Genomic DNA, 26,950 nt, shown 5'->3' with positions numbered 1-26,950 from the left:
AAGCTTTAGCATTATTACTAAGGAGTAAACTATCAAGAAAGTAACTTGTAGCTTCTAGGTAAGTGCCATGTTTCTTCAAGTCCATTATTCTAACTTCTAGAAAACTACTCTGTAGGTTCTAGGTACGTATCTGAGAACCTCTGGGAAACAAAACAACCCTTTACCTTTGTGGAAAGAAGTTAAGTTCTAGATAAATACTTTAGAACTTTAGAAAAAAAAATCCTTCTAGAAAAGTACTCTAAGTTTTAGGCAAGCGAATAAGAACCCTCTAACTTCTACTTCAAGTAGGTATCTCAGAACCTTTTACCTTTGTGGAAAGTACTCTAAGCTCTCCCTAAATAGTTTAAGCCCCATGCTTCAGGTAGGAGATACGCCCTACCAAGGTGTCGGACCAACAGACTGAAAAACTCTTTTGTCCCTACAGTCAGTGGCTTTTTAAACAAACTGTAGGGACATGACCTTAAATCAGGTCCTGAGACAAGGTTGTTAACTAATTGCTGCACTTTATCTTTAATTTTAACTTCAACCTCAGCTTTTACTTCAAGTCTTAGCTCCAGTCGTTTATATTTTTTGCAAATGTGTGTTTTAGATTGATCTCCTTTAACTCTTTTAAGTCGCTTGTAATCCTTCTGTCTTGTGTATTGTCTGCATTGTTTGTGTGATTATGTGACAGCTACTTTTATTACTATTAATAAAGTCTAAAGTCTACAACGTCTACCAAACAACGTCAGGGAAAGCGCTCTGTAAGTTTCAGGAAAGTACCTCAGGACTTCCAGGAAAGTAAACTCTAACTTGTAGGATATTCTGTAGGTGTTGGGAAAGAGTGCAATAGGTTCCAGGAAGTAAACCAAGTCCTAGAAGAGTACCAGAAAGTACCCTGTAAATTCAGTCTGCATCATATTTAACAGCAGAGATGGATAGTCATTGACGTCTGAGACATCGTTGTCACAGGTGAGGGACAGGAACATAGGTGGGGGGTATTTTTGGGGCGGTAGCTTTTAGGCTAAGCAAATTTTGTATTGTTACTTTATTCAATCAATCGATAACTGGAAAAAACCCAACACCTGGTCCAACAGAACATCTTTACCCACCAGCAGAGGAACTTCTTCCCAGGTCATTTTATTGCCTTCTGCTGGGTCTAACTTTTGTCTCTTGCTGTTTATTCTTTGTACAATTACAACTGGAATCTTTAAGGCTTACATAAAACGTTGATGCATTTTCTGCAACGCTTTTTTTTCAAATGCACTGCGTTATCCTGGATTTGTTTCTTTAAAAGGAAGAAAACAGCTCTTCCAGAGGCTATAGAAACTTTGAGCTGCAACTTGTGGAAAGATCAAGCAGATAATATGTCTCAGACAGAAGAAAGAGAAACGGTCAGCAGGAGGTTGAGCTTCACCTACTCAGCCTCCATCATCTCCTTGACAACAGAGCTGAAGTACCCCCCCCACCCCCCACCCCTTGTAAAGTTGGACGTTGATTCAGAAAAGAAACCGTTTTATTTCCCCTCAATGTCTGTTGGGAGACCGATGAGCCCCGGGGTCTTTATGAGGCTCAAAGACTTTTCCGTGACAGAAATTGAAAGCCTGGGGTCCTGCTTTCTATTCTGCAGGGCTCCCTCTCAGGCTCCATCCACAGGAAGTCCATCCATCAGGGGATCATTGTGGCCCGATTAACCTCCTGCGCCAAAGCGGCGTAATCCGATTTTCCTGGAGCACTTCGTACCCGGCAGAACCTGGACGCCGCTGTGGGACGGTGGGTCAGAAGGTGCCACACTCATGAAAACTAAATATTCATGCACTTAATGACACCCTGGAGGGTTTTATTAGGGATCAATGAGAGGGACTAGCATTTACATCCAATCCTCTCTCATCTTATGCAACCTTTTCTGTTTGTATACACTCTAAAACAACCTCTCCATCTGGATGCTCTGAGCGTAAATCCATAAAAGACAGCTTGGCATTATGGCAGGTCCACACAGGCAGACTTTAATTAGGTTCTGAATATCAGAGACTCCCACGAGATCTGGGCAAACATCTCAAATGTTTAACAAACAAGCTGTGGTTTCGACCATGTGTGGCCGGCAGACTTCATTAAATTTATACATTTTAGGGCCATTATTTATCTCTCGGCAGACTCCTTTTATTGATCAAGACATGGGTTCAGTGCAGGATACAGTGTGGCTCCAGCTGGTTTTGCCCTTTCGGCCCGGTTCTGCTAGAATTCCTGCGATGACAGTCGGGTCTTAATAAAGATGAAGAGACACACAGGACAAACAGCCACGCACAAACTCATATTCAAGGAGAATCTGGAGAGACCAATTAACCTACCGTATTTTCCGGATTATAAGTCGCAGTTTTTTACATAGTTTGGCCGGGGGTGCGACTTATACTCTGGAGCGACTTATGTATGAAATTATTACACATTTTTACCGGTATATCATTACACCTGTTATTTTCCCACCAAACCGCCAGAGGGCGCTCTAGGCCTGTGTTGAATCAGACGTAAGCAACGTAAAAGCGGAAATGCCGCATCTTCTACCTCCGGAGTTAACGGAGTTATTTGAAAGTGACACCGAGGATGAAGATTTCACTGGATTTTAGTTATTTGGAGTGACACGGGCGCTTTGGTTAACTTCTTCACATGTTATTTATGCTATAGTTATCTGAATAGCTTTTAATATGTTAACATACCAGGCACGTTCTCAGTTGTGTCATGTAGCGTAAGCTAACTGTACAATTATTCAGCATGTTGTTGCCTCCGTTCCTTTTTTATTTAAAATTGCCTTTCAAGATGACATGTCTGTTCTTGATGTTGTATATTATCAAATAAATTTCCCCCAAATATACGACTTATACTCCAGTGCGACTTATATATGTTTTTTCCTTCTTTATTATGCATTTTATGGCTGGTGCAACTTGTGTTCCGGAGCGACTTATAGTCCGGATAATACGGTAATTTGGACTGCTGGAGGAAGTCAGAGTACCTGGAGAAAACCCATGCATGCACAGGGAGGCCATGCAGAAATACCCCAGGCAGGGTTTCTAACCCAGGACCTTCTTTTCTTGCAGCAAGAAGGTCCTGGGTTTGAATCCCAGCGACCTTTAGCTGCTGAGATTTATATTTTACTGCAGTTTAAGATCAACCGCCTGAAACTTCCTTCCTGTTGCTGTCAGCCTTTTTTTTTTTTTTTAGGATGATCTGGAAATGGTTTTAATATATTTATTTGTCGTGGATCGGAGATGGTTAATTATCAGAGGGTCTTGTTTTGGACCCTGCCATCTTTTTTAGAAAATGTTGGTTCAAGGACCAACTCACAAGGTTCTCTGTCCTGTTGCTAGTTTCCCCCGCTGAGGGAGTAGGCAGCTGTAAAATATTATGACAGTACATTCATCCATTCTGTGTAACTGCTTGTCCTTGCCGGCTCGCATATGTGTGTGTGTGTGTGTGTGTGTGTGTGTGTGTGTGTGTGTGTGTGTGTGTGTGTGTGTGTGTGTGTGTGTGTGTGTGGTTGTGGTTCTGGTCCATATTTCCTGCAGTCATTGAGTGAGAGGTGGGTGCACCCTGGACAGGATGCTAGTCCACCACAGAGTCAAAGAACAAACATCCATGCACACACACTCCAGCCTAAGGGCAATTAAGAGACCAATTAACCAATCAACAGTCATGTTTTTTGGACAGTGTGTAATAACTTGTGTTCTGCCCACTGTTTAGTTTTCTCTGTTTTGAGTTATTTTCCCGTTTAGTCCAGTTATTGTTTACATTCTGTCTCTGGCCTGCTCCTGACTTCATGTTTGGGTCTCGGCACTGATGCCTGGTCCGATCACTTACTCCGCACACCTGCCTAACTCCACCTCTCCTGCTATCACCTCTCTCCGGTTTCACCGGCTCCCACCTCCACATAAGCTGCGTTCAGACCAGACATCATTGCCAGATCGTCTTGTTGAGTTTACGGCTGAGTCTTCTCCAGCAAATATTCTGTTTCTGTTTTTGCTTATGGATTTTGACCCTGTTCCCTCCAGTGATCTGAGCCATCCTGTTCTGCCTGTTACCTGCTTTTTCCTGCCCTGTTGGACTGTTTGTTTTTCTGCCGTCTTTTTGGTGCGACCGTCATGTTCACTTTTTTTTGCCAATTTTGATTTTTGTTAATAAAAAGCCTGTATTGAACCTCTGCTGGTCTGGTTGAATTCTGGGTCTCCTGCCTCTGATCGTTACACTGTGGGCGGATGTTGGAGTACCTAGACTTTGATTTCAATTACAAACTCCACGCAGACACACCCTAGGCTGGGGATTTGAACCCAAGACCTTCTTGCTGCTCTAACCATGGATACATTTAGGAAGCCAGAATGCCTGGAGACATTATTACAGTATATATGTACAAAAAAATTACTTACAACTTTAAAAGGTCTTTAAATTAACCAACAACACCAGTGATTAGAGCCATTAACGCCGCAGAGATTGTCTCTCTTCCTGCTTTTGTTTTCCTTTCCACATTTTACGGCGTGATAATCAGGCAACAGGCAGGAGGCAGGGACGGTGACCAGACTGGGATCTTATCCAAAAGCCATGGACACAAACCGAGGACATTCCTTCGGCCTTCCATCATCCTGTCCGTCCTGCATGGCTGGAAGGCGTGACAGACTGCAGAATCAGGACATTTTACAGTAAATTAATACTGCCATGTGTGAGTGAGTGCGCGAGTGGGATGTTATTGATTTACAGAGGGGGAAAAAGCAGCAGAGGAGTTTAGCCTGAAGCGCTCCATCTGCACACAACCAGACAAACAGAGCTGCCCTCCAAAATCAAACTGTTTTGACTGCGTGAGCAGAAAAAACAAGAGGAAAAAGTTTCTCTGCAACAAGGAAAACAAGTTTAAACAGCCAACAGTGAAGTGGGATGTTGTCCTGGTGGAATCCGAAGCCTAAAATAAAAAATAAAAATCAGTCCTGCTTCGTTTTGTGCCTTCAGCTCGCTTAGTAACGAGGACGATGCAGGAATATTCATCTTCCCAAGCATCCCCTCTACCTGCAGCAAGCCCCACCGTTTGGTCGCAGGGATCGACGCCTGCTGCAAGATAATGGCGTCCTTGTGATGAAACACTCACCAGAAGCAATGACAGCTGCCATTGTAATGACTCGGCCGGTGCTTTTTTTTCCTTTTCTTGTTTTAGCAGTGAGGCCACAGGGATCTGTCAGCGCCTCCAGGAAACTATTTCCAGGGATAAAGTCAGCAGAGCATGTTGTGAGGACATGTCTGCTGGTAGCAGAGTGATGACTGCTCAAGTTGATGCAATTAAAAGGCGTCCAGAGGAACGCACTTCGTGTCAAGATGTTTGAAACGCAGCTGACGGCTTTAACTGAAGCCGTTATATCATAAATGACCAGCATCTAAAAAAGATGATCTTTGTCAAACAAAATATCCAACCCTTTAAAAATCACAATTAACACTTCATACTGACAAAAAAATGTGATACATGTGTTATTTTCATGGTTTAAACTGGACATCACTAAGGGCCAAAACATTTTTATTGTAAATTAAACTTATTTTTTAAGAATTTGTGTCTGCAGGAGGAAAAAAAGCTGCATTAAGGATTTGTTTGTGTGCAAATTATGAACATCTGCTGATAAAAACAGAAGGTACGCTGCGTGTGATTGGACAGAGACCAACGACACCAATCAGAGGGAAGAGTTTGCTGCATTTAGAGTCTGTCACATTGCATCTTGCAGGACGGAGATGAATAGCTCTCAGATGTTTTGTTAAACAGTGACAAAGGGAGTGCTGTCAGGGTTTTACCCTTATTTGGCAACCCTGATCCTGCAGCGTTGCCCGTGTCTCTGGTTGTTTTAGATCATTTAGAGCCTGCCACTATCTCTCAGATGTCTGAAACACCTCAGGCCTTTCATCCCGACCAGGTGACAGTATTCCCTCCAGACTACTGAAGGAGGTCTTTAGGGGTGTAGGTCCCTAAAGTAGGCTCCATTTTAGGCCCTACTTTATTTTCTCTCTATTCATTTAAACTGGGGTACGATTGTGCATTGACAATAAAGATTCTTAATCTTAAAAGTTAAAGAAAATATAAAAAGTGTGGTCATTAAAGGAAGCGTGTGTGATTTTTCCGGAAGTTTTTTTTTTTTTAATAGCTGCGCATATTCAAGACCGGCTTACTTGCGCTTCCGCTCTACTGGGGGATCACGTGAAAAAAATCTCCTAAATCCACTCTGGTCTTATTTTTTTCTACTGAGGTCTTCCTCTTCTTCTCATAAACAAGAACACAGTTTGCTTCTTGTGACTCTCAGTCATGTTCAAAGTCTACGGTGAGAGCAGTGGAGCTACAATGAATGGCAAACACCGAAGCTATCCGCTAAGCTAACTGATACATAAACACTAGAAGTGTTTATACATGTGCAGACAGGAAGCGGAAATTAACAAGGAAAGAGCACGAACACTGGCGTTACATGAGCGCCTCAGCATGCTCGGCATGTGGAACAACCAATAAATAAGGTGATAAACCCAGAACCAGAGGGACAGAGGGGGGTGAGAACATGAACAAAACTCTGACCAATCCCTGCTCTTTGGACCGATTGGCAGGGATTGGTCAGTTTTTAAAGGCCTGCAGCTCCCACAGAGATCTAACCTTCCTTTTCTGAATACATAATGTATTTAGTACTTTGAGGATGGAAGGACCAGTTCACCCAGTATAACAACAAGTATTTCTGAACAGGATTACCAACTACAGCTTTAAAACTTTGTGTTTGACCTAGAACTGTCAATTGTAAGAAGAGTTTAACTTGTCAATAAAAAACCTCCATCTGTGTCAAACATCTGCACCTGTGGGCTAAATCATTCTTAAATTGGAATTGGGGGCCACACAAAATCATTCAAGGGGCTACAAATGGCCCTCAGCCCCACTTTGAACACCCCCGAGATTTAACTTCCTGGCTCATGAAGACTACATTTTTTCACATAATGTTTTTTCTTCATAAAGCCATGTGTTTTTGAAATAACCGACCCCTCTTGCAGTCGCCGACCCCCACTGCGTAATGCTGCCACCCCTATGCTTCACATTTGGAACGATTTACCCCTTTTTCCTTCAAATGCAACAACGTTCACAACGGCTAACAGCCTAAAGCTTAGAGCATTCAGACTAAAGGATACATCGCTAAAAATAAATGTTCCTGAGTGCAGCATTTTATGTTCATTCCATTTCAGCACAGGACTTGTTTCGCTGTGGACAATGACTCTCTCCTAGCAGCTTACCCCAGAATCTCATAAGGTTATTTTCTTTTAGTTTGGTGTTAATTTGCCTCCAACCCAGAACCGGTTTCTATCCTGAACTAATTGATCGCTGGACCTTCCCACGGTCGTTATAACTGCATAATTATTTGAACGGATGAATCTAATCTTTGTGGATGTAAATCCCGACAGTTAATGAAATTCTCCGCCCCATTATTCTGGCATTTAGCAAATATAAATAATTTTGGTAATTCCAACCGACTTAAAAACAAAAAAGAAATCTGTAAAAATTCAGTTTGATTGTTTTGTCAATCAGTGAGAAAAAAGGTTTATTCTCCCTTTGTCACGATTTCTGAGGACGATGTTGGACCCAAGTGCAGACGAAAGCTTGGGAGCCGCGTGATGAAATTATATTTTAGTTTTTAATGAATGAAACCAATGTCTTAAAGAGTTGACAAGGCGGGAAGCAAATGTGAGGTGAGATAATGGTGGTTCCGACAAATGAGAATGAAGACCAGGAGGTGTAAATGTGGATGGGGGGGGGGATAGAGAAGAACAGTGGAGAGCAAGCGGAGAGAAGATAATTACGGGAGCCGGGTGAAAGCAATGAAGGTAGATGTGTGAGGGAGAGTTATAGACAGAGCAGAAAGAGGGGAACACTGTAAGAATTCAAACAGACAATAATACCAAAATGATGCAGAAAGAACAAACAGAATTAAACTAAATCACAAGATAAAGAAGAAGCAAAGGCTAAAGAATAAACAACTAAAGACAGCACAATCCCAGGGAGATGAAGAACAAGTCCAAAAGCACAACTCCTCGCTATCGTGACACATTTTCTATCAGGGTGACAGGAGCAAGGAGCTCGTCCTGTACCTGCAGGTTGCCGGTTCAAACCCCCGCTCCATCCGTCTCAATCTTATATCTTTGGGCAAGACATTTCGGCCAATTTGCTTGCTGCTGCTGGTGATACAATGTAGCTCATAGTCAGCAGGTGAATGACTGAATGTAGTGCAAAGCGCTTTGCGGTCCTCAGGACATTTATACAGTTGATGCAGATATTTGCTTTTAACTGCACGTGTATGACAGAGGGCGACTGATACATCAGCCGGCTGATATTTTTGGACGATATTTGTAATTTTTGTGTGTTTGTAGATCCATTAGCGCACTCAGCAGCCATGGCACGAGATCACATGAAGCGCAAACATTGCCACTCCATACCTGGTAATGTAAGACTGGATGCCAACAACAGCGAGGGTACATTTTCAGCTTTTGACGTATTTTTAACAGCGTAATTTAGCTATATCTGGCTTTTGAAAGTCTGTACATGTCTCACTGTGAGCAGGAAACAGAGGTGTGTGTCTGTTTCTGTGTCTAAAAACCCACGTCTGATCTCCAGCTAGCTACCATGGAGACTATGGGTACAGCATTTAACTTTACATTAAATAATGTCTATACACTAATCAGTGTTTTTTTTCTCCTCCTTCTCCCCATTGAACTAAAGAAGCTGTTTTTTTTTTTTGCTGTAACAAAACAAAGAGCTACCATAGGAGTCGTGATGCAAGTTTTTGTGGTGGACCTTTCACTGAACCGAAGCTAAAGCTAATTGTTATAAATTAGCTGGTTTATATGCATGTTTTGAGACTTGTGTAACATTTGTTATCATTTTTATCATGGAAATGGCAGGAAGAAAAAAAACAATATACGCCTCAAGAATCTGCCCCCCCCCCCCAAAAAAAAAAAAAAAAAAAAAAAAAAAAAAAAAAAAAAAAAAAAAAAAAAAAATCGGCAGCACATATCTGGTATCGGTTAGACTGATATCAGAATAATCGGTATAGGTATTAGACTTAAAAAACGTGTATCGGTTGATCTCTAGTGCATGATGGTCTCCGGCTGGACTTGTCTTGGTCTGCTTAAAGGAGCAATAAGTGAAATTTCACCACTAGGATGCATGTTGACCTTTGCCCCTTATATCCGCTTATTCGCAATACTCAGAAGAACATTTCTAGTGAAGAAGTAAGTAACTCTTTTTAATGTTGTTAGCAAGCGAACGTTTCTATCCCCTGGGCGTGCTCTCCGCCATTTTGCTCCTACTTGCTCTGATGGTGGCGTTTTATGGGCAGGGAGGGGCTAAGCCCTGAGCGACAGCTGTTCACGTGCACGTACGCGTGGCTGGCCCGGCTTTGTAAACTAGAGACTTTAGAACAACACAGACACGGCGTGTGACGTCTTGCCATAGTCCATCTAAAAAGACACCTTTAGTTCCTACCATCACTTTTTGTTTCTACGTAAAATAATGAAATATTGCTTATTGCTCCTTTAAAGAGCGGCAAGCATACTTTAAGTGGTTGTGGAGGACAGGAAACGTAGTGGTGCGCTGTTCTCTCACACTGCGAATAAGGTAACAGAAATAATTAAATGGTTTTCATTATTTAAAAAAAATGCTTGGAAAGATCATGTATTTTGTAGGGCAGGACGATATAGAAAAAAAGCATATCGATAAAATAGAAATCATGTTGCTCGATATTGATAATTATCAACATATATTTTAAGTGCAGGCCTGGCCATTTTATGGTGTTTCTTATCAACCTATTTTTAGATAAAGACACAAAAACACTGAATTCAAACTCAACCACCTTTTTACCAAAACTGAAAGTTTTTTTAAAAAAAAGAGGGTGTGTTCTCTGAACTCTTTGAAGGGGGCGGAGCTTGGTTCCTGGGTCTGCGTTGTGATTGGTTGGGAGGATGTAATGATTGATATTAACCTACATGGCTAGAACACAAAAGGAAGAAAAACTAAATCGTTATTGAATTATCGTTCAGCCCTATTTTGTTGTGTCGGCATGTTGTGTGCAATTATGTGCATTCTGAGCCGGTGTCATTATGGTAACACTTAATGACAACAAAGATTCTTGATTCTTGATTCTCCTCCAAAGCAAGGCTGCAACTGGTGGTGGAGAAAAGCCCTAAATTCTGAGGGAAATTTTGCAGATTGTGAGAAAACGATATCTGTGGTGGTAGCAATATTATATGAACACCGAAGCAGCAGGGAAACGCTGCAGCTATTCCGAGTAATAAGAGCACAGCAGCAACATGCTTGCCTTCACACTGAAACCAGGCTTTTCAAATATTCTGTGACCCAGCGACATTCGAATGGTAATGGAAAGGCTCAAATCCACCAGGGAGTGGCAGCCTGAAAATAGATAGTTTTGTTTTTCCTCTCTGTTCCTGTAAAAGTTGTTTTTGAACTTGTTTAAAAGGAGTATAGGGGTGGGGGGGAAATGGTATGTGTTTAAAACACATACTGTGTGTTTTTTTTTTCCTTTTATTTAGTTTCCAGGAGCCAAAGAGAGAATTTCAAATCCAAATCAAGCAAAAGAGTGGTTTTAACTGGATTCTGTGTTGTATTTTACTAAAATGTCATAATGTCAGTGTTTGCTGGGAGAAAGAATGTCAGTTTTGGGACTCTAATGCATTTTAAGTAGTATCTGAATGAAAATGCATGGAGATATTTAGCTGAGCTGTGTCATCTATTGGGATTATTTTTGTTGCATTTTGTCTTTGCAACTAGAAAATTTTGATTCAGTTTTTGTGACGTTGCAGAAGAAACAAATAAAAGGACAAAACTAATAAATGCATTCCCTCAGTTTCACTGAAGGTTAAATGCAAAGGTTTCTGGAAGCATGCATCTGTTCCTTCTCACCTTGTGAACGAGCCGGACCTGCAGCAGGACGTTCCTGTAGCTGTGCCCGTCGTTCAGCTGCAGCACCACGCTGTCCTCCTCCGCCGCCGAGCCGTCGTGGACATACTGGATCTGCTCCCTCCACAGTTCCTCCAGCTTGAATCTGCCCAGCGCACGGCCTCCATGGAGGCGGGTCAGACGGCCGTGGCGCGGCGCTTCCAGGACCATGACCAGGACGTCAGCGGGGTTGTCGGGGTCGTCGACGTGCAGCACCGACTTGGTGATGGTGGCCAGGCTGCCACGGCCCTCTAAGGTCAATGGAGCAAGTGTCAGCACTCTTGGCGGCTGGAAATACAAATGAATGAGCTGTTAGGCAACTGCAGACCTTCAACCACTCTGTTTTAAGATATAAAAAGTGTTTCAGCGTTCAGACCACGTCTTAAAGCCATAAACGGCTGCTGAGAACGTATGAAAAACTGTCAGAAGTTGTTTTTTTCTCCTGGATGATAGCAGCATGGTGCTGCAGCCACCCGCTGCAGAGCGAAACGGCAACATTGAAAGCAAGAGGGATGTTAAACAAGGCGCTTCGTTAAGCTGCACTCAGCAGCGCCCGACGCCTCGTTACAGCCGGCGAAAAGCCTCGCAACAGGAGGCCTCCACAGCTGTGTTGCTCTTCTGCTGCGTTTTTACCTTCATGCTTCTAATTATCGCATAAAGATCAATAGCAGGTGGCTATTTCTGAGGAAAATCTGACCTTTGCGCCACACTTCTTTTCTCTGAAGGCAATATTTAACTAGTACAAGAATGTTTTTATGCATTTCAAAGTCAGCTCTGCTTTTTTTTTTTTACTGTCAGAATCAAACACGACATTCAACTGAAGTGCCTCTCTTAAGAACTTGTTTTGGTTTTGACAGTAAAGTGTTTGCTATCGTGCATAAAACATTCTTAAAGGGGAAAAGAGAAAGCAAAAAGTTTCATAAAATCTCATTGTGAAAGAATGCATTTGTTAGAAATGTTATTTTTAAAAGCTTAACGAAGCGAATGGAGTGAGGGGAAAAATTCAGATTTGCTTGCAGGGCAGAGTGAATGTGCGAAGCTGCGGGTGGAGATGTGAGCGTTTTCTTTTTCCTGAGAAAGCACAAGCAGCTGTCAGGTGGGGAGCTCCGAGCTGCTCAGCGGGATGCAGAGCATGCCGACGCACTCCTTGGCTGCCGGACGGCTCCGGCTTTTTCCTACCAAAGCAGTTAGCATAGAAGAAGATGCATTAAAACGGGTCGGTGCCAAACGGGAGCAGGAGCTGCCCGGAACATCTTTAATACACTGCAAAAAAAAAGGAACTAAAAGCAAGCAAAATTATCGTGAAATGAGTCTATTTGCCCTTGATTTGAACAAATAAATTAGATTATTTGCCAGTGGAATAAGACTTTTGCAATTAAAATAGGAACTACTCATCTCCATCATCTTATTTCAAGTGCAGTTTTTTCTAATTATCTTATTTTAGGGATCAAAATACTCATTCCATTTGCAGATAATCTTATTTGCCTGCTGAAAGCAAGGACAAATACATTTATTTCAAGAAGATTTTACTTACTTTTAGCTCTTTTTTGCAGTGTATGACCCAGACCCAGTTAGTTTGAGCTCTGAGTTAAAAAGGTTCATTTTGGCCTCTTAAAACCACAAGAATTTAAATGTAAGACCTACATGAAAACCAATTTTACTTGCTTAATAACTTAAGCAAGCTAAATATTTGCAGGTCTGCCGTGTGACTGAAGTGTTTTTAGACTTAAACTACTGAAGTTCACAACTTTCCAACAGTACAGCCCACACTACATAACAGTTTGAAGATGCTGAAATACTTGCTTTTAAGCTCAAAATTAAAAAAATATAAACTTCCCTATGATAAAGAAGAATACTTGTTAAGGAACCAGTTTTCAGACAGTATCATGACCAAAACTTAATCATCGTGTTGTGAGTCAGGCTGAATTTCTGCTCATAAATTTCTTTGAGCAGTACTTGTGGATTTCCTGCATCGTTGCTCAGGGAGGCACTAATCAGACTTTTCATGGGCAATAACAATTTCTGTTTTTTTTTTAGGTCTAGGTTAACTCATTCAGATATTACCGCCTATTTAAACATGTATTAACACACAAAGGAGAAAATGTACTGCAGATTTGATAAGAGGAACATGTTTTCATTACAACATTAAGTATAGAAATTACAAAATCAGCCTGATTTATGCATTAAAGCCCGTGTCTCTGACCTTTCTGCATTTGTACACTGGAAAAAGGGACCTAAAAATACAATTTTCTTGAAATGATTTGAGCAGATAAATAATACTTTTTGCTAATGGAACGAGTATCTTCACCTCTAAAACTCATCTACCTCATCTTATTTCTAGTGCAGAATATCTTATCTTATTTTTGAGGTAAAGATACTCTACACTGCAAAAACGGAACTAAAAATAAGTCAAATTTTCTTGAAATTAGTGTATTTGTCCTTGATTTGAGCAGGTAAATAAGATTATCTGCCAATGGAATGAGTATTTCGACCCCTAAAATAAGATATTTAGATATTCTGCCCTCTAAATAAGACTATGGAGTTGAGTTGTTCCTATTTTAAGTGCAAAAATCTCATTCCATTGGCAAATAGTCTCATTTACCTGCTTAAATGAAGGATAAATACACTCATTTCAAGAATTTGACTTATTTTTAGTTCCGTTTTTGCAGTGTACCTCAAAGATAGTCTTACCTGCTCAAAAAATACACTGATTTCTAGACAATTTAAATGATTAATTTCCATTTTGGCTGCACAGTGTCACAGTGGGTAGCGCTGTTGCCTTGCAGCAAGAAGGTCCTGGGTTCAAATCCAACTCTGGGTCTTTCTGCATGGAGTTTGCATGTTCTCCCTGTGCATGTGTGGGTTCTCTCCGGGTACTCCGGCTTCCTCCCACAGTCCAAAAACATGACTGTTAGATTAAACTGGCCTTAGGTGTGAGTGTGCATGAATGGTTGTTTGTCCTGTTTGTCTCTGTGTTGACCTGTGACAGACTGGCATCGTGCACCCCGCCTCTCGCCCGTTGACAGCTGGAGATGGGCACCAGCACCCCTCACAACCGTAGCAGGTATAAACGTGTCGGAAAATGGATGGTTGGACAGAGTTTCAATTTTTGCACTGTATTCACACTGCAAAAAGGGAACTAGAAGTAAGTAAAAATTTCTTGAAATTAGTGTATTTTTCCTTGGTTTGAGCTGGTATATAAGACTATTTGCCAATGGAATAAGATTTTTGTACTTAAAATAAGAACAATTCATCTCCATCATCTTATTTCAAGTGCAGGGTATCTAATTATCTTATATTAGGGGTAAAATATACTCATCCCACTGGCAAATAGTCTTATTTACATGTTCAAATCAAGGAAAAATATACTAATTTTAAGAACATTTTACTTACTTTTAGTTCCTTTTTTGCAGTGCAGGGGTCGCCAGCAGAGCATTGCAACATAAACACAGACCAGGATTCACACCCGGGTCTGCTCCACCACAGACTTTTTGACCTTTCTGCATTTTTAGTCTGAGCTTTGAATTAATGGACGCCTCAGAACTGTCCGGTTCCCATAATGGGCCCAAGTCAGGGGACGCTAACGCCTAAATTCCTCAGTCAGAGCAACATATCATGGAGCGAAGGAATAAAAATGTACACAAAAGAAGCAATGGATGGATAAGTGCAAAAAAATTCAAGAAGTTGTGTACCTAAAGGCCTTTTTACACAAAGTAACGACAACCTGGGTGGATTTAAAAGGTTTTAAGCCTCCCAGAAACCCTGGCATTCACAAGGCTGCAACATCATGAAGAGAAATAAAGAGGCGGGGCAGATAAGCAGCACCTCGTGTTTATTTGAGGGTTGTTTCGTGAGACGGATAACAAGTCCCTGGCGCCGGCCTAGATTGTGTTTCGGGACTTCTCTGCTCCACACAATGAAACCGGAGACATGCTGCTGCTGAGTGGTTGCATGGAGGGCTTTAAATCGTGTTGAGACACGCCTGCACACTAAAAGTAACTGCTAAAATCTCCCTCCTGAGGCAAATGAAAACAATCAGAGGTAGACTCAGGTGGGAGGGTAAACCTATTATCCTGCACAGGAGAGGTGTCCAACCTTTCCTTTACCTAAAAAAAAAAAAAACACCACCACTCAGATTGCTGCAGAACTGAAGCTTCTGTTAAAGGAAGCTGTCGGCTTTGTGTCAAGGTTAAAACTCACTTCTCTTCTCACTGAAAGATGCCAGTGGCTTCTATCAAAAGAAATACACCCGAGCGGAGAGAGCAATCACAGCAGAGCCAGCATCTTAGAAACCGTCTCTTTAAATCCAAGAACAGCCCGACGTGTGGAGCCACTTCAGCAGCAATCAGCAAACAGTAGATGTTTCAAATAGAAGCAGACACTGCAGTCACTTTCAGCTAAATGTGTGCTTTACTTTTACAGACATTGTCCAGGTCTCTGATTGCACCCGATCACACAGTTTAGACACAGGTTGTTGTTTTTGTGTTGAGTGTTTTTTTTTTTTTTTTTCCAAATAACAGTGGAGGAAAAATCTGGCACGTTCAACAGATTATTCACTCTGGAATCAGGTGCAACCATTTTCCTTGAAAGCAAACCTGCAAAGCTTGAAATTATCTGCAGACACATTGAATGGATCTTGTTTATTTACTTGCTGAAGATTAAGAAAACAGAACAAAAATTAAGTAGAGATTCATTGAAGTGAAATAACAAAAGAAAACAAAAACAAAAAATCACAAAACAATCTTACAGATTACTCTGAAAAATATGAGACCCCTTTTTCTTTGACTCCTTAATATTAGTGGATAGGATCTGGGATGGATGGATGGATGGATGGATGGATGATTGGATAGATGGATGACAGATGGATGGATGGATGAATTGATTGATAGATGGATGGATGGATGATTGGATGGATGGATGGGTGGATGAATGGATGACAGATGGAAGACAGATGGATGGATGACAGATAAATGGATAACAGGTGTATGATGGATGGATGGATGGATTGAGAGATGGATGGATGGTTGGATGATTGGATGGATGGATGGATTGATGGATGGATGGATGGATGGAACAGAGAGATGGATGGATGGATGGATGGATGGATGGATGGATGGATGGATGGATGGATGGATGGATGGATGGATGGATTGATGGATGGATGGATGGATGGAACAGAGAGATGGATGGATGGATGGATGGAACAGAGAGATGGATGGATGGATGGTTGGATGATTGGATGGATGGATGACAGATGGATGGGTGGATGGATGGAACAGAGAGATGGATGGATGGATGGATGGATGGATGGATGATTGGATGGATGGATGGATGGATGGATGACAGATGGATGGATGGATGGATGGATGGATGGATGGAACAGAGAGATGGATGGATGGATGGATGGATGGATGGATGGATGGATGGATGGATGGATGCATGCATGCAAAGATGGATGGATGAATGGATGGATTGATAGATGGATGGTTGGATGGATGGATGAATGGATGATGGATGGATTGATAGAGGGATGGTTGGATGGATGGATGAATGGATGATGGATGGATTGATAGAGGGATGGTCGGATGGATGAAAACTATTGTGTGTGCTAACACTAGAATCAATCAAACATAAGAAACAAAACAAAAAAAATCACCAAATATTTCATTGTTTTTTTAATTATCTGTATATTAAAGGGCGACTCCGCATAGAAACAACCGTATATTATAAAAAGAGGCAGAGAAGCTGCAGTCTGTGACCGACAGGACCAGGAGGGATCAGACGAATCAAAAACGTATTTACCTGCATGGAGACGGCTTGAACGTGAACTGTAGCCGGCTGGGAAAACATCTGTGGGTCGGCGACACGTAAGCTGAACTGGCCAGTCCTGCACGGAGGGGAAGGAGGAGGAGATTATGAACAACTGAAAGGCAGCTGATTCAAGAAGCAGTCTGGATCAGATAGGCAGAATTACTCTGATTGAGCAGGACACACAGTCTGTGGAGCAGGAGGCGTCTGGAAATGAGTCAGCTGAGGCCAGCGGTGTGAGTGATTACACCTAATCACCTCAGAGAGAGCTGCAGAGGAGACGGGGACGGTAGCCCCCCCCACCCCAGCTCTCATCAGCAATATGTCACCATCCTGTCTCATCATAAAAGCTTTATTAGCCACAACTCCTCGAGCCGGGAGCCCGGAATCAGTCAGTCTGAGCACCAGGTGACCCGGCAAGTTGAAGGTAAATCGGCAAGAGAGAGAATGTGTGATGAGATCGATGTAAACGAGGCTCGTGTTTTACAGTTAATATCTGGCCAATAGGTTATTTTGAGGATAAAGGTTCCTAACAAACAAACGGAGCCGTCTGATTGGCTCGCTCACATTTGGATTCAGATTATCAGGATGTGACAAGCCAAAGTGCTAAAGTAGAAGGCAAATAGACTTTTTCTCCTGTTCAACACTAAAGAAACCTTTTGTGAAGTTAAACATCTTATAAGAAACAAAAGAAATCTGGGTCCTGTATGATGAAGCAGCCACGGCCATTTTGTTTCAGACCAGCGAGTAGAATTAGATCTCCATGACTGCACACCAAGCTGACCATGATCCAGATGTCAGAACTGAGTTAAAGTCTGGTTTTTCTTTTGTTTCTGTTTTTTTACACGTTTTACATCAACATTCACTTTTCAGGAACATACATATTGAAAGTGTTTTTAATTTTACAATGGCTGAAATGCTCTATAGCATGTCCAATCTGCCTGTAATATGTTAATAAATAAACACAATCCAACTCCAACTAAATTCTGGTCAAAATTATACTCTAGAATTACACAATTACTTAAGTATATATATATATATATATATATATATATATATATATATAGAGAGAGAGAGAGAGAGAGAGAGAGAGAGAGAGAGAGAGAGAGAGAGAGATTTATATGTTTATATATATGTTTATATTTGAAACATTTAAATAAAATAAAAAATAATAAAATCAACTCCAGTAAACGGGACTTGTTAATACCTACCTGTAATTCTAGCAGAGTTTAGATAGATAAATGTTTATCTGATGTGGAAAAACTGCATTGGCAGCATTCTTTATACTAGTGGACTGTAAAATAATTGTAAAAAAATACTGCAGTAGTGAATGGAAGCAGCAGAAAATCTTCATTTTCTAAACATAATCGGTCTATGTTACAAACTGCTGTTTTCAAAATAACAGAATGTATTTAAAATGACAAAAGCCGAAAGTTAAGCTACCACTGAGTTGATTTAAAACTTTAACCTAATTAAAGAAGATAAAACAAAAATAAAAATAAAGACAAAAACCTCACAAAGTCTAAAAAGATTGTTACGGAAATACAGCCTACTTTATGAAAACAGATGACAGCTGCTAGCTTGTGCTAACTACTTAGCAGGAAAGAAAAGAGGCTAATCTGATCTAGAGTCAAAAACATCCACTGACAACTTCACTATCTTACAGTTTCCTGTTTTATCCTCTGGAAAACGTTCAGTGAACTCTGATCAGCTTGTTTAAGAGGCTTACTCGATATTCTGAGAGCAAAACCGAACTGGGCTAAAGCCCCGATGTTCCAGGATCCTAACAATACAACAGGGGGATGTGGATTTAAACAGAGTTAATTCAATGTACACATATGCTTGTGTATCTTACAAGTGTTGATAATTTAATTCAACGTAGATAAAAGGAGTCTTTATTTTTGTTACAACCTTGGGTAAAATCAAAAGGCTTTTCTTCCATGTGCTTATGAAGGGTGTGCCTTACTACACCAAACTAAAAATCTGAGCTGTAGTAAAAATGTTCTCCAGTTGTTTATCTGCACTCTGTGGGTGTTGACTTTCTTCCTCGGATCAATGCTTAGCATCAGTTGAGTTGATAAGCTACATTAAACAATAATAAAGTTAATAAATAAATCTGTTTGCTATTCAGTCTCAGCTCATTGAAAATCTGTCTGAAAGATGAATTATTTACCTCCCAGCAGAATGATTTCATCACCAATTTAAAGAAGCAGAGAGACGCTGCATATTGTCAGATTAAGATTCATTTTGCATCAATGACAAGTAATTGTACTGCAGTTAGGGCTTATAGCAAAAACACTGGCAGCTAATACAATATCCAGAACCAACTCAGGGAAATATCACCCTAAGATCTGTTTCTATTGATTTATTTAAATAAAGAAGCAAACATAGCTTAAAACATATATGCTAAGATTACTGACTACTACTACTACTACAGTGAAGAGGGGAGGTTTCATCAATTAGAAGTTAACGTTAAGAATTTACTACAAGCTGATGAAGAATCTTACTTTTACTGCATTATTATCAGTCTCTCCAGAGTTTAAAGAAAGTTGTTTTATTTTCTAAAAAAAAAAAAAAAAAATCCAGGTTTTGAGCCAAGGACTACTGCCACCCTGGTTCCTTTCCAGGGTGGAGGAGGAGTCAGCTGTCTGCCTAATAAAGCAAATTGTTTTATTTCTCAGTGGTACTGGCTCAGTTCAAATTATTTCTTAGTCTTTCCACACTTCAGAATCATAACTGGATTATATGACAGGAAAAAAACTAAAATATTGGTAGGAATTTTACACCAAATTAAACTAATGTGGCAAATTGTTTTGCTATTTCAGGTTCTTTTGTGTGGCTATTTGAGTCTGAGAGCTCCTCCGTTTAGGAGCATTCTGGGTAAGGAGTCGTCACGAGGACCCGTCAGCCAATCAGATGTGACCTTATAGGAAACATACCGATTTTATAATGTTAGACAACCAAGCAGAAACTAATATTATTTTTTGTTTCTATCACGTTTGACAGAAATGATGGGAAGTGGTCAACACTGCAACCAGACTGTTGATCAAAAATGTAGATGAAAATCTTCTGGCTGAAGCCATTTTCACATCATTGTTTCAAACATAATAATTTTACAGAATAAAAAGGCGAGTTCATAAATATTTAAAGCCAACTAATCATAGATAATTTAAATATTTAAAAAAAAAATTAACAATGTGTTGAGAAGCTGTGAAATGAGTACATGCTAACAGCCTCACCACATATTTAGACCATAAACCACCAAAAAACAAATAAGTCAAATTTTCCTTTAAAAACCAGACCGAATTGTAACAGCTCACTGAAACAGTTATATCCTCACCTTTTAAAAGTACTTGACAAGACAATTCAGTTCAAATATTTTATTAAAATCTACATTTGAGAGCTTTAATCCATTTTTATTACAAACCGACTCTTCATAGATGGTTCAGAAAGAGATTATTCTAAAAGCATCTATGAACAATCATGGTAGAAAAGAAATGAAAAGCCAAATGAAAGCACACAGGTCTGATCAGTAGACGTTGCAGCTCATTTTAACAAGCTGTTTACAGCTCCGAGTCTGCAGGCTTTATCGAGCACTCCACATAATTTGAAAAATATGGCAGCAATAACGAGATTTAATCTTATTTGGGAGCTTACATTGCGATGTCTCTATTAATCTAAAAGCCTTAAACTGGGCAGCAGATCATATTTTCCTCATCTATTGGCTCTCTGCTATATTAGACCCCACCAGCTGCATCAAGATTGACTAAACTGTTTATTAGGTTTATTGTGAATGGATAAATGGATGCCAGCACAGGACGCCACAGACTTCTTCCAGAGCAAAAACAGTCCGATGGCATTCTCTTTAATCTGTGTAATCAGATCCGGGTCAAAAGCAAGAAATAGAAAAACGACAATATGCTAACATTGTTATATTTTAATAAATACGATCTGATAGATGGCTATCCGGTCCATTTATGGGTTTACAGAAACAGCTTCATATACGAGAGAAACCAAAAACCAAAGAAGAGATAAGCAGGAAAATAGAATCAGACACAAATTTTTAAAAGTAGCAAATATTAAAGCATCCGGGAGTTAATATAAAAGCCAGGCAGATGCCGTATGCCAGGAAGCAACCCAAAGGGTCAGTGTGACAGACTGCAGCAGAGCCTCCTCAGAGGCTTTTTGCTTAAATTGGGGTTGTGAAATTGATATATATGCTTTTGAACATTTGTTTCCATAGCAACATTTTCAGAGGCAGCACTGTGGTGTCTGCACCCCATAATGAAGAATGGGTGATAAAATACATAAGAAAGCATGAAAAAATACCACCACCCATGTTCCTCGATGCTGCGGCTGCTCACAGGTCCGCGTCTAATAAATTTTTGATGGGTAAAGATGTGGACATGAAAATCTGCGACTCAATTAACAAGCATCAAAACTTGGTTGTCTTAATGTCAATTTCTGACCTAATTTTGAGGAGCTTGGAAGTGCTTGTATGCCCAGAAAACCACAGAGCTAGCTCTTTGGAAGCTTCCTCTAACTCAGGGGTGTCCAAACTTTTCGGAACTCAAGGGCCAAAAAATTTATAAAAACATTTTTTAAACCAAAAAAATATGTTAATTTGCTTGCGCTAAAAAATAAGATAATTTTAAATACATAAATTAGTCCGTTGTAGGAAATTAATTTGTAAATCACTGTATATCCAAAGTTTAAAAAAAGAGTTTTGCTTATTTGTCGTATTAAAAGATGGTCGTCCAGTTTGCAAATAATTTAGAATAAGTTAATTTGACTCTTTAACAATAATGAACAGTTTTTTTGGTCTAGCAATATCAGAACAGCATTTGGGTCGGTTGTTCTTTGAAAACACTTGCTGTAATTAGCCAATTTTAATAATTTAGTTCAAAGCAGATTTTAATGCACCAAAGTCTGAATTTGCGTCATTAAATGTCATTGGAAAGATGTTACTATGAAATTAAAGAGAATGACAGAAGGGTGTTTATTAAAAGATGAAAACTTTAACATTTTCAATTGTAGGATTCTGACTTTTCTAGAATAATTTTGCCCTAATTAAAAACTAAAATCTTCCATCTGCATCAGGCTGTGCTGGTGGACCAAATCTTTTTTGAAATGCAGTTAGAGGGCCACCCAAAATCAGCACAGGGGCCACAAATGGCCCCCGGGCCGCACTTTGGACATGCTTGCTCTAACTGAAGGAAGGCGAAGGAGATTCCTAAATTCATCGCAACCAATACTGATGCCGTCTTTGCGTCTTTGTTTAGGATATAAAACCGGCCCTCGAAGTGATTTCAGTGAACCTGTTACACCCCCCCCCCCTTGATGATGCAACAACACCAGAACAACATGGGATCATAAGCAGGTAAGATAGCTCAAACATGTGATGCATGTACAGGTAATGGCATCGGATCTCATGCCACTGCGTGTTTACGACGCGTTAACTAGCGTGTTGGGTCCGCCAAACAACTGCCATATTTTTATATTAGATCGTAAAAACTAACTCCATTGTTACTTTGCCTAGTACCCCATTACCTTTGGAGAAGTAACTAGTAACTATAACTAGTTAGTTTTTTTATAACTTGCCCAATACTGATTGCATTAACAATCAATTTACAACTGTACTGTGATTGAATCAAAAGTGATTAAAGATTTTCTCTCCTAGCATCAAACAAATGTATTATTAAAAGAAACACTTAAACTAAAAACTTTCTTAATGTTTATTGAAAACCTGTATTTTTTATTATTTTTTTTAATTGCAGTAGTTGCCTGAAGGCTTTTAAGCCTTTAATGGTGTTTGGTTCTGACTTTGTTGGACGTAAACAGCTTGGGGGCTTTTTGGCAGAATTTCAGGTACGCAATAAATGTATGATTTAGTGATATTAAATAAGGAATCTTACACAAACAAATGAAAAAGGCATAAATACGGAAAATGTTATTAATTCTAGCAGGTGACATTTGATCCTAGCAGCAACACAATGTAAAAACACTGTATTAATCCCTTAAGTAAATAAAATTAGTAATTATAAGCACTTTCATTATTGCGTAAATGCCAGTCTTAGACATCTTGCTGTGATCAGCGGATCTGAGGAAGTAAGGAGGGTCAAAGTGAACCATGAGTGAACGTTATGTCTCAGTATGACCAAGAGATGCACTCACACAGTTCAGTTGGAACGTAGGTGTGAACCGAGAGGCTTCATTAATAAGCGCTGCAATATTATGCATATTAACTGGTTTGTTTAAGTCTAGGTCTCCTACCTAAAAAGAAGCTTGTATGTGGGGCTGCGATAGCAAAACTGTTTAGTTAACAGGTTGAAAATATTTTCAAGCTAAAGAAGTCCAACTTACAACTCAGAACACTGTACAACTCTGCCACCTGCGGTGCAAAACTGACATTTAATCAAATTAAAACGGACATAAAGCAATATAATAAATTAGAACATGTAATAAAACGTCAATAAAACCTTATTTTGTAATAATCGCTGCAAAATGAAATAATCTTATGACATAATGTGGCAGGAAGTTACAAAATGTATTACAAAATGGTTAATAGATTTCATTAAATTCTGCGCCGGTTATTACAAAATGTGCAAAATGATAATATGATGCATGTAATAAGTGATCACAAACCTTTTTTTGTTTTCATTATAATCAATATACTGTCAATGACTTTCAGCAAAATGATCCTAAACATTTGAGTCATTTCAAATAGGAAAGCATAATTTGCACCACCTTTTCTGGACTGCATAGATATGTTCATCCAGAGCATGAAAACATGACATTGTTGCTTCATAAAGTAACGATGCGCTGGAATTATTGGATAACCCTTCAGCTCTAAACTGGCTTAGCTTTATAGGCGATATGATTTTCCACATCAGACAAACATTTATCTATCTAAACTCTACTAGAACATGTCTATCTATGTACAGAAGATTTTATCTCTCCGTCTCAAGTTTGCACGTTTTTATACTCGCAGACATTTAGCAGATCAGACCCTAAATGATCTAAAGTTTGGCTTTTATTCAACAGAGTTTCAAAGATTTAGATGTTTAAGATCCTTACATGACAATTATCAAAGGTATATTGATTATGATGAACACAAAGACTGGTTTGATCATTTATTGCATTATGCACTACATCATTACATTATCTTAAAAAACAGTAACTGCTGGATTTTACAATAACCACCACAAAATTAATAATTTTATTACATAATGCGGCAAAAACGTGTCCGTGGATTGTATTACATGTTGCGATAGTTTTTACAAAATGTGTTTTTTTTATATTTTATTACAGTTTGAAGTTAAAATTCATTACTTTATTACATAAAATGATGTTACAAGATTTTTTTTTAGGCTTCTTACGAAAACGTACAACTTTACACCGCAAAAACAGAACTAAAAATAAGTTACATTTTCTTAAAATGAGTGTGTTTGTCCTTGATTTGAGCAACAACATGATCTGCCAGTGGAATGAATATTTTGATTCCTAAAATAAAATAATTAGATAATCTGCCCTCTAAATAAGATGATGGAGATGAGTTGTTCTTATTTTAAGTGCAAAAATCTTATTTCATTGGCAAATCGTCTTATTTACCTGCTCAAATCAAGGAAAATGCACTCATTTCAAGAAAATTTGACTTATTTTTTCTCTAGTTTTTGCAGTGTAGAGGAAAAGATGAGGTCAGGTGTCACAACAATATAATTATTTTGTTTTCCAGCTTAATGTGCCTGTTTCACACTGAAGTTTGAAAACCCACTAAACTGAACGTGATCCACTTACCTGGCTTTGTTTTTCAGGTGTGTGAAGCGGACTCGACCGAGCTCTAGCTGTGCCCATGTGATGGTGTCCTCTCTGTTCAGCTCTTTGCTCCTTTTCTCTCCGTTTTCTCCCGTTTCCTCCTCTGTTAACAGGACCAAACGCCCATTGTTTGGTTCCTGGACCAGCTGGAAGACCATCCGCTCAGAGGGACTGTCGGGGTCCCTCACCTCCAGCAGAGAGGGCAGCAGAGGAGCAGACCCCCCGATGGGAACCATCAGGGAGCCGTTGATGTGGAGTACAGGGGTGTGGTGGTTCACTGAGGAAAAGAAAACCTTAAATTTAAAAAATGTATGCGTTCCTCAAGGCTCTGAACTCGGACAACTTTTACTCAGTACCCACATGCTCCTGCTGGTCCAGATTACAAAGAATTACAACATCTCTTATTATACGTATGCTAATGACACTTAATATTTCTGTTTTACTCCATGACCAATGCCCCTGAATGAGTGCGCCCATAACGTTAAATAGTGGAGGCTTAAAGGCATACTATGCAACATTTTTCAGTTAATTAATGTGTTCCATACCGTTTTGGATGATTAAATGAGTCATTTCAGGTCGAACAAAGGTTTTCTCGGCCGCCCTGGTGGTCTGTGGGGGAAATACCGTACCTGCAATGGCGTACCGCGCACGTGACGTCACCGTCTCGAGAGCAACGCCCCTTTTGCCGCTTAGGTAGGGCATACAGGTAGAGAAAGCACGGATAACTCAGCTATTACAAGCGCAACAGAACCGGCGATCTGACCGACTTTACAGCCATTAAACTTTCCCAAGACGATGTTCCAGGCGCACGGATTACTGGTCGAACTGTCGAAGAACACACCAACATTCAGCTCAAACGATGGCTTGAGGTTCGAGGGCTTAAAAAGACTGGAAAACTGGCCGAGTTGATGAACGGTAAGCTTTGTTTTTTTTTCCTGCGCGGCGATCATGGCGTCGTCGGCCGTATTTTTTGTTTGTAATCACCGTCCAGGGATCGGTATATGTTTATTGTTTGTCTCATTTGAAATGTTTTTGAGTAAGCTAGCCTGGTAGCAGGCTATCATGTTAGCGCCTGCTACCATGATAGCCTATATGCTATCATGGTAGCAGGCGCTACTTTATTAACATGTCGGCCACCAAAATACTCTTACCTTGACTTGATGTCGCTGGAATTGGGTCAGGATGTTCTTCGGTTGTGCCCTTTCCTCCGACAAAATGCTTGCTACATATGTACTTGAATTTGGTAACTTTTTCCGGGTTGAACTGTTGTGTAGGCCGACCGCCCCGGTGTTCCAAGCGTACACATTTCTCCTTGGCAGTCTTGAAGAAAACATCCTTCATATGCGGCCGATCAGCATACCTCGAGTCGCTGTTGCACGTTCCATAGCAACAATGTTTAAAAACCATGGTTTTAGATTTGGAAAAAGCAGTCGTTTACCGAGTAAAACCAAGGCTAACGCACGTCTCTTTTACAGCGAAACAGCGGCGGACTATGCAAGCTTGCCCTACTGCGTACCACATGATGTGACGTCATCGTGACGTTTCTAAAAATAGCTCGCTCGCGGTACGCTATTGCAGGAGCCCTCAGCCCGCACCCACAGGCTCAGAAGTCTCGCTCAAGACCGCGAGAGTCGGTCTTGCTTTACGGCGAGAACTGCTACACGCCCGCAGTGAAAGGCATGCTCGTTGCTAGCGCAGTGGTGATATTTGTGCAGTTATCATGGCGGAACCAGCGAGAAAACAGCAAAAGCCAATGTTGGAGCAGGCAAGAAAGAGGAAAAAGGCTCTGGACAGAGAGAGGAGTCGTACACGGGTGAACATCGGGCAAGCTTTTTCCGAATGGTGAGAGCTAAAAGAAAAAGAAGGCTGCAAGGCTGACGCGGACCTCGCATTTCTGCTGATGTGATTGTAAGTAACATTGGAATGGTTTCTCTCTCTCTCTGTGCATGTTCATACTTTCACTGTGTTAGTCATTGTTTGTACTGCCGTTTTTTCCACTTTTCGTTGCGTTCGCCTGTCTGCTAAGCTCAAAACAACCGCGCCTGGCTTGAAGGAGAAACCAGAACAGCTGAGCATCTTTACGACAGTGCACTTTTACTTTCGCCCTCTGGGGGGAGCCTCGCTGGAAAATCAACCCCGGTTGCATAGTATACCTTTAACATTAATCCTCTGCTGGTCTTAATTTCTCTAAAAACGAAGAAACCAAGTTGCTACGGGCTAAGATAAAATTTTGCATCCATTAAAAGTCTATTACTAAATCTGCATACTACGATGAGCCAGGATAAAGGACTTCTTGTCAAAGGTTGACAGGTAATGAACCACCTACACGCCTCGGGTCATCAAATACACAAAGGTGTA

At 40.3% G+C, this 26,950-nt stretch overlaps 1 protein-coding gene across 1 annotated transcript in view; it reads right to left on the bottom strand.

Moving 5' to 3' along the window:
• The window catches only part of fras1 (Fraser extracellular matrix complex subunit 1), a gene marked incomplete in the record, with an annotated part of 388,110 nt that overhangs the window by 124,774 nt on the left and 236,386 nt on the right, over positions 1 to 26,950 (bottom strand). The window contains 3 exon segments of the mRNA XM_036144334.1: positions 10,943 to 11,257; positions 16,772 to 16,856; positions 24,575 to 24,869. Of these exon segments, the coding sequence (XP_036000227.1) occupies positions 10,943 to 11,257; positions 16,772 to 16,856; positions 24,575 to 24,869 (695 nt within the window).

This window comes from Fundulus heteroclitus, chromosome 12, assembly GCF_011125445.2.
Source record: "Fundulus heteroclitus isolate FHET01 chromosome 12, MU-UCD_Fhet_4.1, whole genome shotgun sequence".
NCBI classification, from domain to species: domain Eukaryota; kingdom Metazoa; phylum Chordata; class Actinopteri; order Cyprinodontiformes; family Fundulidae; genus Fundulus; species Fundulus heteroclitus.
The sequence above is the reverse complement of the archived record's forward strand: the minus strand, read 5'-3'. Positions and strand labels throughout refer to the sequence as shown.